The 13804-nt window shown below is 49.8% G+C and overlaps 1 protein-coding gene across 1 annotated transcript in view; it reads right to left on the bottom strand.

The window, feature by feature from the left end:
* MYO7B (myosin VIIB) overlaps positions 1-10341 on the bottom strand; it is an 82019-nt gene extending 71678 nt beyond the window's left edge. The window contains exons 1-2 of the mRNA XM_078451426.2: positions 10190-10341; positions 1499-1538 (exon numbers count right to left, since the gene is read on the bottom strand). Coding sequence (XP_078307552.2) covers positions 1499-1516 — 18 coding nt within the window. The 5' untranslated portion in view covers positions 1517-1538; positions 10190-10341. The remainder of the gene's footprint in view (positions 1-1498; positions 1539-10189) is intronic.
* Positions 10342-13804: the final 3463 nt, after the last annotated feature.

Here is a 13804-nt window from a genome sequence, read left to right as displayed (position 1 = left end):
TTTCTGTTGTTTAAGCTGCTCAGTCTGTGGTATGTGTTATGGCATTTTGCTGTGGCACAGTTTTGCAGAGCGGCCTAATGGTTAGCCCCTTTGGAGTCAGACAGATTGGGTTCTCATTCCTTCTCTACCTTCCATGAGTGAGATGGCCTTGGGCAAGTCACTTAACCTCACTGACATCAGTTTCCTCACCTATTGAATGGGGCAGCTTCCCAGGGCTGTTGTGAAGATGGAATATAATGTGGGTCAGGAGCCTGAGTGGTGCCGGGCATGGAGTAGAACCACTGGATGGTATGTCAGGAATAAGCACAGTGTGGTTCTGCCCTTTATTCAGGAGTCACTAGGACCCATTAAAGGGACCATTGGTGAATCAGGCCATCACTGTCTTCCCAAGGAACTTGCAATCTTAGAAGACAGAGCAGGTGTACCATTGCAGTTGAGCATAATATGCCCCCAAAAGGTAGCTTTCTAAACTCTGCTTGAAGTTAGTCATGTTCCCAGTGGGCCCCTTGGGACTAATGCATCCCATGGGTATATTCCTTTGTGAAATAAACCTGGCTTTGCCTTACAACTCATGCTCCTCATGCTCCAAAATGGTGCCAAGTTCTAAAGTGATTTAGATACCAAAAGCCCCTGCAGCCTGAATTTTGAAACCACGTATGTTCTCTTTCCAGCCTAGAACAGCCTGTCTCTATTCTGGAAAAGACAACCCTAGCCACCCTTCTGTGACTCAGATAGTTGGAGGGCTTGGTTGCAGGAGCCCATGGTTGCTGGGTGATGCTGTCCTCTCTCAGCAGTGTGGATCCAGCAGCCAGGAGGAGACAATGGCCACTGTGTGGCTTTGCATGCAGAAAAAGAATATCTGGGGCATTTTCTTATCAAAAAGGACTTCTTTCTATCCAGCCTTCCTGGGTTGGGGTTGGAATTCAGGGGTGGGGTGGAGTGGAGGGCAGGGAAGAATGCCCAAGCTGGTTTGGGACTCTCCTCTGGGCTCCTCCAGCCTCCAACCTTCTCTCATCATGCTTGCACCACCCCAGCTGCCTGGAGGCCTGTGCCCCCCACCCCCCACTCCAGGGCAGGGCAGTGTCTCAGCATTTGCTTCCTTTCCACATGGAGCCATCTCTTGGCCACTGGGACACAGCAGGCGCTTAGATGTTTATTAAGCTGAGGGAAGATGGCGAAGAGCCCAAAGTTGAGATTGGACCCAGTATTTGATTCCCATCCACTCTGAGTGAGCTCCTTGCAACTGTTGCAATGAGACAACAAAAGAGAAATCCCCTTGTCAAGGCATTTAAGCCTTAAATAGAAGTGAGGGATTACTGCGCCAAGTGTGGCCGCCTGCTCAGGCCCAGAGGTTGGCCAGACTCGTTTTCTTTAGGTAATATAATCTGTCTTGTTCTTCCTACTCCCTTGTCTCTGACGTTTTCCTTGGGGGCTCTCCTTGCCTCTCGCTGAGTGTAATTCCCAGATAATCCCTGGATGCAATAGATGCAATTCTTACCAGCCTGAAGGCCGACATCTTGGGTGGCAGCTCCCCCGACCTGTGAGCAGAGAAAAAGCAGATCATCAGTCCTCATGGCCCTGCCTTGGAGCCCCTGGAGGGCAGGGGCCATGTGTGCACCTCAGCATATCCTCGAATGCCCTGCATGGGGCCCAGCTCAAGAAATGATTCTCAAATAAATGGACGAATAAGTCACCGTCCCTCCTAAGTGTGAGAAGATGCTTTCTCAGTTTCTTCTATCCTATCTCATCTTTATTGAACATCTGTTTTGCACTCAGTACTGGGTTCGACATGGGAAGTCCAGGTGGTTCCGAACGTACTTAAGACACAGTCCCTGTCATCCAGAAGCACAAATTTTATCTGCTTGGACACCTGTGAAAGCCATTCACCACCACACACTATAGGGAGTGCTGAGGTAAGCAAGGCAGCATAGCTAAAGACACATGACATACTTTATATAAATCTCATAGCACCCCAAAACACAGGTGTTCCCCCATTTGTTAAATGGGATCCCACAAAGGGCAGGTGACCCAGTAAGTTAGCAGCACAGCTGGGAATCCAACCCTGGTCTGCCTCCTTTCAAACCTGCCCCCAGCTCCTGGCTGCCTTCCAGGGGTATAGGCATGCACATGTGTTCCTTCCAAACTCATATCAGATGAAGTACACAGACACCAAAGGCTAAATCAACCTCTGTAACTGCATGAAATTTGCTGTACCCTGTGGGAGGAGAGGTGAGATACAAAGCTGAAATCCAGGCAGGTCATGATCCTGAAGAACCTGAATGCCATAAGAATATGGCCCCCAATCTCCTCCTAGGGCCTTTCCCTTCACCTTGACCTCTTCCTGTCTGAGGGAGATGCTGATTGTTTTGGTCTGCTTGAAGTGCCTCCCTCTGTTCTTTTCAGGGAAATTCTCCTTCCTTTGTCCAAACTGTGTTCCGGATAAGGACTGTCAATGACATAAATCATGGTACCCAGAACCAGACTATGACTCAAGCAAGGGCCAACCACAGGCTTTCCCTGAGATGTTCTAATTGGAACTGGGGGTTGGTTTTCTTTCCAGCCACGAAGATTTGAAGTGTGATTCCAAAATTGCCAGAGGTTACTGTCCTAATGTCCTGAAAACAGCTGGCTTGGGAGAGTAAAGTTGGGAGTTGGAAGGAGACAAAGGACAGAAATTCTGTCTCTGACTTTTTGTACTTTGATTATTTGAGCTAAGTCATTGAAACCAAAGAATTCTCCCTGATCTGGTGACCCCCCATTCTATTCTCTTTCAGCTTGCACATCCCCCTTGTGCATTCCCACCCTCTTCCAGGGCCACTGCCAGGATTAATGCACTTCCAAGTCCAAAATCAATGTCTCCAATCCCCACCTTTCTCCTGAACTCCAGGTCTACCAAAGCCCCATTTTCTGGATATGTCCAGCAGATAGGTTATGGACATATTAAACTCAGCATGACCACAGCAACTCATCTCCTCTGTTTCCGCATCTGCTCTTTTCCATGCATTCTTTATCCCAGTGAATGCTATTAGCAATTGTGAATAAAACATTTGAATCATGGGGTGCCTGGGTGGCTCAGTCAGTTGAGTGTTCGACTTCGGCTCAGGTCATGATCTCATGGTTTGTGGGTTTGAGCCCCACGTTGGACTCTATGCTGACAGCTCAGAGCCTGGAGCCTGTTTTAGATTCTGTCTCCTTCTCTCTCTGCCCTGACCCAGCTCGTGCTCTGTCTCTCTCTCTCTCAAATAAATAAACATAAAAAAATTTTTTTAAACATTTGAGTCATCCTATTATCCCCATCTTTAAATGATTGCTTTCATTTGAAGATTTCATCTATTAAAACTTGAGGTTCCCAGCTATATGTTGTCTACAAGAAACCCACTTTAAAAATAAAAACAGATTAAAAATAAAGAGATAAAGAAAGATATACCATGCTAACACTAATCAAAAGAAAGCTGGAGTAGCTTTGGTTATTTCAGACAGAGCAGACTCCAGGGCAAGGAGAATTATGAGGAATAAATAGGGCATTACATAATTATAAACAACAGAGGTGCCTGGGTAGCTCAGTCAGTTAAGTATTTGACTTTGGCTCAGGTCATGATCTCACAGTTCATGAACACAATCCCCGTTTTGGGTGAGCGTGAGCCCCACTTTGGATGAGCCACTTCTTTTTCTTCCTCTCTCTCTCTCGGCCCCTAGCTCATTTGTGCACTTTCTCTCTCTCTAAGGGGTGCCTGACTGGCTCAGTCAGTGGAGCATGTGATTCTTGATCTTGGGGTTGTGAGTTCAAGCCCCATATTGGGGGTAGAGATTACTTAAAAACAAAACCTTTAAAAAAATTAAAAAGAAGAAAGATCTAAAACTAATAATCTGAGTTTCCACCCTAGGAAACTAGATAAAAAAGAGCAATATAATCCTAAAGCAAGAAGAAGAAAAAAAGAAACAATAAAAATTAGAGCAGAAATCCCAAATTTGAGAATAGGAAATCAATAGGGAAAATCAATGAAACCAAAATCTTGTTCTTTGAAAACATCAATAAAACTGATAAAACTCTAGCCAAGCTAACCAAGAAAAAAAGAGAGAAGACACAAATTTATAATATCAGAAATGAAAGAGGGACATCTGGAGGATAGTTGACCTGATCCCATTGACATTAAAAGGATAAAAAAGGAATATTATAAACAGCTAGATATCTACAAATTTGGTAAATTTAGATAAAATAGACCAATTCCCTGAAAGACAGAACTGTCAAAAACTCACACAAGAAGAAATAGACAATCTGAATAGGCCTATATCTATTAAAGAAATTGAATCAATAATTAACAACCTGTCAAAAAAGAAGCATCAGGCCTAGATGGTTTCACCAATGAATTCCACTAAACATCTAAGGAAGAAATGGTACCAATTCTCTACAACATCTCCCAGGAAACAGAAGCACAGAAAACACTTCCCAACACTTCCTAATTCTGAGCCAGCATTACCCTAATACCAAAGCCAGGTAAAAGACACTAAAAGAAAGGAAAAACTACAGTCTGTGATGCCTCCTGCCCATCTCTTAGTCCCCTGTCATCCTTCACTTGAGAGACAGGAAGCCTCCCAGGTAGACTTGCTTCCTGGCCTCTCCAAAAAATTATTCTCCATTCTACCAACCAAGTGATCTTTAAAAGATACAAAAAACTGACCATATCATACCTCTCCATAGCCAGGAGCATGTGCGTCATACCCTTATGGCATTCAGGTCCTTCGGGATCATGACCTGTCTAGATTTCAGCCTTGTATCTCACCTCTCCTCCCACAGGCCACACCAAATTTCATGCAGTTCCAGAAGCCCCCCCGCATTCTCTCTCACTTTGGTGTCTGTGTACTTCATCTGATAGGAGTTTGGAAGGAACACATGTGCTTGCCTGTATGTACCCACACACAGGTACACACACCCTCATATGCTGCAGCTATAATTTTCTACCTCAGCTCTTATTGCTGTTTTTATGTGTCACTGTGTGTGTCTCTCTCACACTTGCAAGAATCTTAAAAACAGAACTATGCCCTACTCATTCCAGTAGGGGCTCACAATATGCTTGCTGAATGTATGGATGGATAAATGAGTGGGTGGGTGGGTAGATGGATAGATGGCCACCAGGAAGATGGGAGCAGACATGCCCCCCCCATCCCAGGGAAGTAAGTATGGTGTTGCCCCTGAGGGAAAGCCCTCAGAGTATTTGCAAGTTCCTGCTTCTTGTTAGTGAGATGCTTTATTCTTAGCTCAGGCCCCTTGCCCAGCCCTGAAGTAGGTCAGTGTGCTGCTGAGCCCACCAGGGTCAGTGTCCTGCACTGGCCCCAGGGTGTACTGAACCTAAGGAACCAGAATGGGGGTGACCATCACCTGAGAGGAGAAGGGTGAGCTGGTTACCAAAGCCCTCTTCAGAGCTGTAGGATGTCTAAAGCCACACCACTATCATGGGCTTCTGAGTATCACTGAAGTGGAGTATGGGAGAAGAGGTAAAGAAATGCTGAAAGGTGAGTGGGGAGGTGGAGTTGGGGAGAGAGTCAAAATGTTCCTGGGACTAGGAGGGGCTGTGTGCCATGTGGTATATGGGGCACCGAACAGGAGACTGCGGTCTGAGAAGCAAAACACACACGGACTCTCTGGTCTATGGGAAGCTAGTCCAGAGGGGGGACGCTACCCTGGAGGGCTGGCAATGAAGGGATGCAGAAAGGGTGTCTGGATCTGGGTGAGGGATTGAGAGGCTTGGAAGTTACCCTGTGCAACCAGCCAACTCCTCCAGAGCCAAGGGTGTCTGATGTGGAATCTGTCACTCCAAACGGGAACAAAAATGGGCTGGCGTAGGTGAAAGAGGCCACCACTCAGTGGAAGGCAGCACAGTCCAGCAGGTGACAGGGACTCTGACTAGACCATCCCACTGCAGACACTCAAGACAACCAAATATTGGTAGTTTCAGATGGTTTGATCTAGTACGTGTGTTGATATTTGAGTATGAAATAAAAGTGAGCTATCTTTTATAGTATCATGCTATTTTTGTTTAAACAGATGGAAGATGCATATATATAAAGATGGAGATACATCCTTTTTAGAGGTAATTATATTGAACTGTTACCAGTGGTTTCTTCTGGAACTGAGGATTGGCATGGAGTAGAGAGGGAGGAAGGTGGGGGAAGAATTTTCCTTCACATTTTGCTCCTTTCTGTTATGTTTCTATATCCGTATATTTTTATTATTTATTTTGCTTTTATTCTTTGCGTTGCTGTCTATGGCATTGTTTGGCTTCCTGAAATCCTACTCCCTTTTTGATCAGCCACCAAGCTCAGTGACGGGGAGGGCCGGGAGGGGCTGATAGCAGCACCATCGAGGCGAGAGCTCATAGTGGCTGCTTTGGCAGTGCACACTGGGACAGGGCCTGTCAACCCCGACTCTGAGTCTCTCCGTGTGCCCTGATGCAGCCAGGATGGCTCAGCCCCTCTCCAAAGCCCAGGGCCCAGAGGGACACACCCTCCATTGAAAGGGAGTCCCACCACACAGGATTGTCTGGCATGTGGGGTGATATCAATGGGGTGGCGTTCCTGTGAATACCATGTGACTGGCAGTTCAGGAGGTATATGTCCCCAAGAGGTACCCCCGGCCCAGAGACATGATGCTCCTGGGTCCTCACCAGGGATCCCTTCTCTTTTGCCCAGATAAGGCCAGAGTTCAGGGTGTGAAGCTATAGGCCTCCGTCCCATCCTGCCCTAGTGAGCACAGGGCCTGGCCACCCCTACGGCCAAAAACCTTGCTGTGTGTGCTCACGTCAAGCTGAGGGACCTAGCTTTCTCAGAACCTGGCTCCTAGACCCTCCCAGGGCCTTACACTAGGTTTATCCCTCCTCCCTGCACACCTGACACGCAAGCCTCTAGGGCTCCCTGCAGGTACAGGTCAAGTGCCCGCCTCTACGGCCTCATCTCTGGCCCACTCCTTCAGACCTGGCTTGAGTGTTTCCTTGCAGCCTCCCTGACTCTGTACTCAGCCATTGTAGCTAATGTCTACCTTCTCTGGCTCCAGAAGACCCTGGCCTGCATTGAAACTCACGGTTTTCACTCGCCCAGAGAAGACCTTCTCAGAGCTTTGCTGTGGCAGAGTGCTGCCAGCCTGCCCAGAGAGACCTCGGAAGAGAGGGCCCTTGAGAAGCCTTCCTGAATTTACTATTTTTGCCAATGGTATTCCCTTGCTTGGTATCCCCTTCATGACATCCCATCAGGAAAGCCGGGCTTCTTCTCAGAGACTAGCTTGTTCTTAACAAGGGCATGTTTAAACTCGGCACTGCTTACATTTTCGTTTTTGCATTGCCCACCAGGACTCTCACAATGAACGTGGTGGCTATGTCTAGCAAATATACTGGAACTTCATTTACTAGCCTTCCTCTAAGAGAGCTGAATTGTGCTTTTCTACCTTAATTTTCCCTTCCTCTTGCTTTCTCCTTTATTTTATTTTTGATTTTGTTGCATTCTAGGTACCTCTGTAAGCTGCCTCAAGTGACTCTCTTTTGTTTACTTTTTGAATAAGGCAGGTGATCACTGAGGGATTTACAGACTAACATACACTGTTCCACTGTGCTGTGGTTCCTTTGCCTGCCCTCTACACTCTGTCCCTCCCCACAGAACAGAGTAGGGGCTCAGACTGTACTCACGCACGCTGCTAAGAGTTTTCCAACAGTAGTTCATTAATTCAATCTACACAACAATGCTACATGGTAACTGACATGGTTCCATTTGACAGATGAAGACACTGGGGCTTCAGGTCCCACACTTAGTAGGTGGCTGAGTCAGGATTTGAACCCCTGCTCGTCTGGCTGTGAAGTCCTTGTTTATTTTACTTCACCTCTCCCCTTGGTCTGATACGCTGCACTCTCTAGGACTGCACTGTCCAATATGGTAGCCACTAGCCACATGTGACTGTGTACGTTTAAATTCATTGTAGTTGAAATTAGAAATTCAATTGCTCAGTCATGCCAACCACACTTCAGGTGCTCAGTAGCCACATGTGGCTTGTGGCTACTGTGTTGGACAGCGCAGTTCTGTCATCATGGAAGGAGCATTTACTGCTTCCCTCCTCCCACACTTGGCTCCTGGTAGGAACTGGCTGTGCCCAGACCAGATCTTTGTGATGCCACTTCCTTGGCCTGGAACATCCCAGTTCTCCAGCACTGACATCAAGCCATCCTCTCTACACAGCCCATCTGTGTCCCTTCACCTCCTTCTCTGTCACTCTTTCTCCTTCCCACCCTGGACTCAGCCCCAGCCATCTCCTCCTCTGACTTCTTGATGCCTGTGTGGTCTATGCCCCTGGTGGGGTCACTTTTCCTTCACACAGTCTCACCTCACCAGCCCAGCAGTGAAGGAACACAGTGCATGCTGTTTGATTGAGGAGGTAGGCAAGGGAGTCCCAAGTGGCATTGGATAGAAAACTAGACTTTGTTCCTAGCTTTGCTTGCTACTAGCTACTGCATTTTTTTCAATGTATCTTCCCCAGTGCCTGTCCTCTGCCACGCCCTGGGTGGAGGCAGGGGACAGATCCCCGAGGAGATCCAGCCTGTGCACCTCCGGGTACTCATATTCAGTGGTTCAAGGCAAAGAATGTTATCCTCCTTTATCTCAACGCCCTCTTTTGCGAAAAACTTGCAATTCCTGCTCTTCCTCACTGCAGCATGTCATGTGGACTGAGTGACACCATGGAAGCAAGAGATGTGGTGCAAGATGTGAAAAGCGTGCTGTGACATAGATGCAACTGGGTAACTGGGAGTGTTCATCGTGCCGCGTCACTTCCCCACAGAGCTGTGCCTCGCCCCGTGCCTGAGTGAGAATACCCTAGGACCTAAGCCAGACACGGACACAGGTCCTCTGGGAAGAGGCACCTGAGGGCCAGTCAGCAGGGTGCCTGGCAGGTCCTGGGCAGTGGGGAAGGCTTCCTGCAGGAAGTGCTATTGAGCTGAGTGGTTCAAAACAGATTTCCTGGGGCCACATGCTGCAGGCCTAGAGAGCCAGCCCCGTGCAGAGTTTTGGTTTTCTTTGAACTAAAATCTGCAATGGAGTTTTGGGGTTTTATGGGTTAGAACAAAATTCAAGTCCAGAGTTACAGAGTGTGGACTCAGGGGGAGGCCTGGCTGTGGGGAACAAACATACCCAACTTAGAAGATTTAGGATGGGGCCCCACTCCTCTGGCTGCCAGACCCTCCTACTCTGCATCTCAGATTTTCTCATCTGTGAAATAGGGGTGGATGCCCAGCACGCCGGCAGCTCAAGTGAGAAAAAAACCCTCCCCCAGCCCCCTGGGGCCCCAACAACCCAACACTCCCACCAAGGAGGCTTTGGGGCCAGGCTGGCAGGGTCCTGCCTCTCCCCAGGGGCCCAAGCCTTTCAGAGGTGATTGACACAACTGCCTGCAATTGTCCAAGATGATACACAGGTGAGTCAGAGGAGCCTGGGCCCTGGAGTCCAGTCTCGACTCTGCGCCCCATTCCATGGTCCTCAGTCTCCTTGTCCATAAAATGGAGGCAATAACACCAGTGTGCTGTGAGGGCACAGTGCGATGGCACATGTGGCACAGCTGACGTCTGTCAGGTGCCAGATGATCGGTGCCCAGGCGGTCCCTTACACTCTATGGTTCCTCCTTGGTGAGTCCTCCTGCTATGAGAAGGCTGCCGGCTAGGGTAGCTGGCCTGGCTGCCTCCCGACCCCGCCATCCCCCCTGCCAGTGAGTCCACCTTCTTACAGAAGAGGGCCAGTTGGCTTCCCTCCTCCTCCTCCTGCTCCTCCTCCTCCTCCTCGGCCCCCAGGCCGGCCCTGCATCCTGATGGAACAAATCTCTGGGCTGGTGTTCCTGGTTTCTAGGCTCCTGAAAGGAATCTCTAGCTCTCTACTTCTCAGGCCTTTCCCACCTTGTTTCCAAGTGCGCCCTGCCGGGCTTCGCCAAGTCGTGCCTCCCAGCCCACCTCCCACCCGCCCCCGCGACCCTCCTCCCGAGTGGTGACTCCCTCCTCCCATCCTCCCAGCTGGCAGGACACAGCCCCCCCAGTCCCCCACCCCCCCGCAACCCTCCTCCCGAGGGGTGACTCCCTCCTCCCATCTTCCCAGCTGGCAGAACATAGCCCTCCCAGCCCCCCCACCGGTGCAGCCGGCTGGCAGAGAAGCCCCCGTATTCCCCTACCTTCTCAGGACAGGGGTCTCGCTGACTCCCTTCCCCTCCACCCTGGGCACTCCGAAAGAGCAGGGAAACAAGGCAGTGCCAGGGCTCTGGGCGTGTCAGAAAGTAAGGGAGAGGAGGAAGACGCAGAAGGGACCCAAGAGGAAATGGCCCAGCAGTCCGGCCCCACGTAATTTATTACAGGACTTTGTCCTGGGCCCCATCCCCTCCCACATGGCAGCCCCAGCCAGCAGAGCCTCACAGCAGCCTGATCTTTAACCCTGGCCTCTTCAGCGAAGACTCCCCACAGGTCATCAGAGCCCGCACTCCATGCACCTGTTGCTGGCCACCAGCCAACCCCATGGTGACAATCAGCTGATCAATCAAGGGAGTTCAGCATATTCCTGGGCATCACAGGGACTCCAAAGACACCCATGCAGGACCTCTGCTCCCAAACATCCCGTGTCCTAATTGGGGCACACACACAGGAGAGGCTAGGAAGCCTATAACAGAGCTAAAGGCCATTAGCACAACTAGGTTTTCAGTGGGGTCCCCAGAAGCAGGGGCAGCTGGCTTGAGCTGGGGCTCGAGGGAAGGGGGGGTTCTGCAGTGAGGCTAATACAGACCTTTCAAGCGGTGTGCACTGGGAGAGGCCATGCTGTAGGGGGAGGCAATCCCTGAAAGTGTGAGTGTGGGGGCTTTGAAGGCAGGTGGAAGGGGAGTCCACAGGAGGGACTATTCAGCTGCAGCCCTTCCCTTGGGTGAAGAGAGACCTTGGGATGGTGCTCACAGTTGGTCCCACTAGAGCCAGGCAGGCTCCTTCCCAGGCCCAGGGTTTGGGAGGCACTTGGGAACTGCAGGCCGAGGTGTGGGAAGCCCCTGTCACCTTTCAGATAGAGCTGAGCCCCGGCAGGTGGCAACCCTGACCTCGGCCTTTTTTGGAGACAGGAACCAAGTGTTGGTGGAGAGAGAAGGGTAAAGTAGACTGGTTGCAGAGATGGTCCCAGACGGAGGTCATCACTGCCCGAGGGCTTCCTGGGCTTCCCGCAGGGACCCCTTGCAGTCCCAGCTCTCCTCTGTTGAATGCTCCTGCTGCTGAAACAGCTTGAAGGAGTTTCTTTCTTACAACCAGGTAGCCCATGCCAGAGGTAGGGAACGAGCTGGGGGATGACTAACCAAGGGGCCATTTGGAGGAAGCGTGTGCTCTGAGACTTTCAGCCGCCCCCCACCCACTCCCTGTGAGTCCTACCTTGGCACCAGCTAGCCTCTTGCCCCCTTAAAGTCTCAGCCAGTTTCTGGGCCAACACTTGGTTTGGGGGTGGGGTGGGGGCTCACATGGCACATAGCCTCTCTGGGTTAGACACCATTTCACTCCTGCAGGATTGGTGAGCTGCAGCTCCCAGAAATGGTGAGTTCCTTGCTCTGGGACCCCCTGCACCAGGCTGGGTCCTCTATGGCCCTCTTCCTCTGCCCTCATGAAAAAAAAAAAAAGCAGAACAGAATATTTGTGCGAAGAAAGCAATTTATATCTCTAGCCAGAGTCTGTGTTAAACAGAATTTGACAGAAACACCTTTTGGATACCTACGAACTTCTTTCCCACTTTGTTTTTCACATTTGACATTGATATCATAAGCATTTTCCTACACTGTACCAAACTTTAATCACCTGTCTTTAAGGACAGCATTTAAGTCCCTCCTATAAATGTCCCATCATTTGTGTAATCATCCTCCCTGGATGGACATCGGCAGGCACCCAATGCTTTGCTATTACCCACAACACTGCTATGAACGAATCTGTGCTCACAGCCCTGTTTGCATTATGGCGCTACAGGAAGGCTAAAGAAGGGAACTTATTGAAACAAGGGGCATGCACACCCAGCAAAACGGTGTGCATGTCACTGCAGGGACCTGGCCTGGCTGCTGTGTGAGCTGGCGGGGCTCACAGTTTCCACTGCTGAGGTAACCCAAGCCCAGGAAATCAGGAAGAGGGGCTGATGGCAGTCGGGGCAGGCTCTTCCTGTTTGTCACACCTGTGACCAGACTTGGCTCTTAGGCAGCCTAATGTGACTGCCACAATTCTCCCCAAGACACAGATATTTTGTGAATTTCTAAAAATACGTTTTTGAGCTGAGCCCAAATGCCTCCGTAGGACAACTTATGCGTCATTGTGTTTCTGTTCAATGATCAAGCCCGTTGTAATATTGCCATAGCAACCGAAACAGAGTATAAGGAGCATTTCACTGTACCTCTACCAGCACATCCTGGAGCGACCTGAAGTTGCTTGTTTCCTGGTGGCCCTGATCTTCCCCTCTAGCCTACAGCAGCCAAGTTACCCATTAACTCTATAAAATAACACAGCTGGCCGCATAGGTCTCTGTGGCTGAGTTGCTCTTTAGAATGTTTTAGAATTCTCAGTCTCAGGGAACTAGCACTTATGGAGTGCTTCCTAGGTGCTGGGCTCTATGCAGGTGCCATCACATAGCCTCATCACAACCCTACAAGTTAGGGTGCCTGTCCTCGTTTCATAGTCGGGAAGTTAAAACCAAAGAGGTTAAGAAACTTGTGTACATCACACAGCTAGAGGTGTCACGGGCAAGATTTGAATCGAGATCTACCTGACTCCAAGGCCAGTGCTCATTGTACATCAACCCTCAAACAAACCTGGACTCCCTCCTCCCCCAACCCCCAGGGATGGAGGAGACATATTCCTTTTAGAAATTTTCAGGAGGGGTGCTTCTCCAACTTGCTTGCCCTAGCCCAGGATCAGAAGAGACTTTCATTTCTGTGGTCTCTGAGGTTCAAGGGCAAGGAGTATCTGGGAATGTGTGGGGCTTAAATGCCTCCCTGGAAACACAATTATGCACAGTACAGAAGTGTATACCACATGACTCACTTTATCTGTGCAGTTCAGGGTTTCTTAATCTTGGCACTATTGACATTCTTTGTTGGCAGGTTGGGAACAGCTGTCCTATGCACTGTGAGATGTTTAGCAGGAACCCTGGACTCTCTCCCCATTAGATGCATCCCCCCGCCCCGTGCTATCAAAATGTGTCCAAATATTGCCAGACGACTCCTGGGGGACAAAACCATTCCCAGCTGAGAACCAAAGTATAGCTCATAGGTCCAGGTGCAGTTGAGACTGAAAGAGGAGTACATCAAGGGCCAGAAGGGGATGTCCTCTTGGAAGGGGTGGCCCTGCACTTGGCCTCCTGGAATGGCAGAAAGATATGCTCAGAATAAGATATGGAGGCTGCAGAGAAGGGGCTATCGGACTGGTGCCTCCGGAGGACATGCCAAGGAAATGACTATTTTCTGGCAAGCCCAAGTATTTCATCCTCCCTGGATCAGAGACCATGAGATAGACATTGCTGGACTGGGCAGAACTTGGATCCAAAGTCCCCATGAACCAGGGGGGCATCTGCCAGCTCAGTCCAGAAGAAAATGACTCATCCCTGATCGTGCTTTATTATCACAACCCCTGTGAGGAATCCACCCAGAGGTTTGTCCAAGCAGCAGAAGGGGCAAAGCAGGGGCACAAAATAGAAGAGTCACTTTCTCCCTTCTGGAGAGCTGCAGGAAATCCAGGGGATAAATCTCAGTCTTGGGTCCTGGTACGTAAACCTGAGCCTCTGGTCACAA

The sequence above is a fragment of the Panthera onca genome, chromosome C1 (assembly GCF_046562875.1).
Source record: "Panthera onca isolate mPanOnc1 chromosome C1, mPanOnc1 haplotype 2, whole genome shotgun sequence".
Taxonomy (NCBI): domain Eukaryota; kingdom Metazoa; phylum Chordata; class Mammalia; order Carnivora; family Felidae; genus Panthera; species Panthera onca.
The sequence above is the reverse complement of the archived record's forward strand: the minus strand, read 5'-3'. Positions and strand labels throughout refer to the sequence as shown.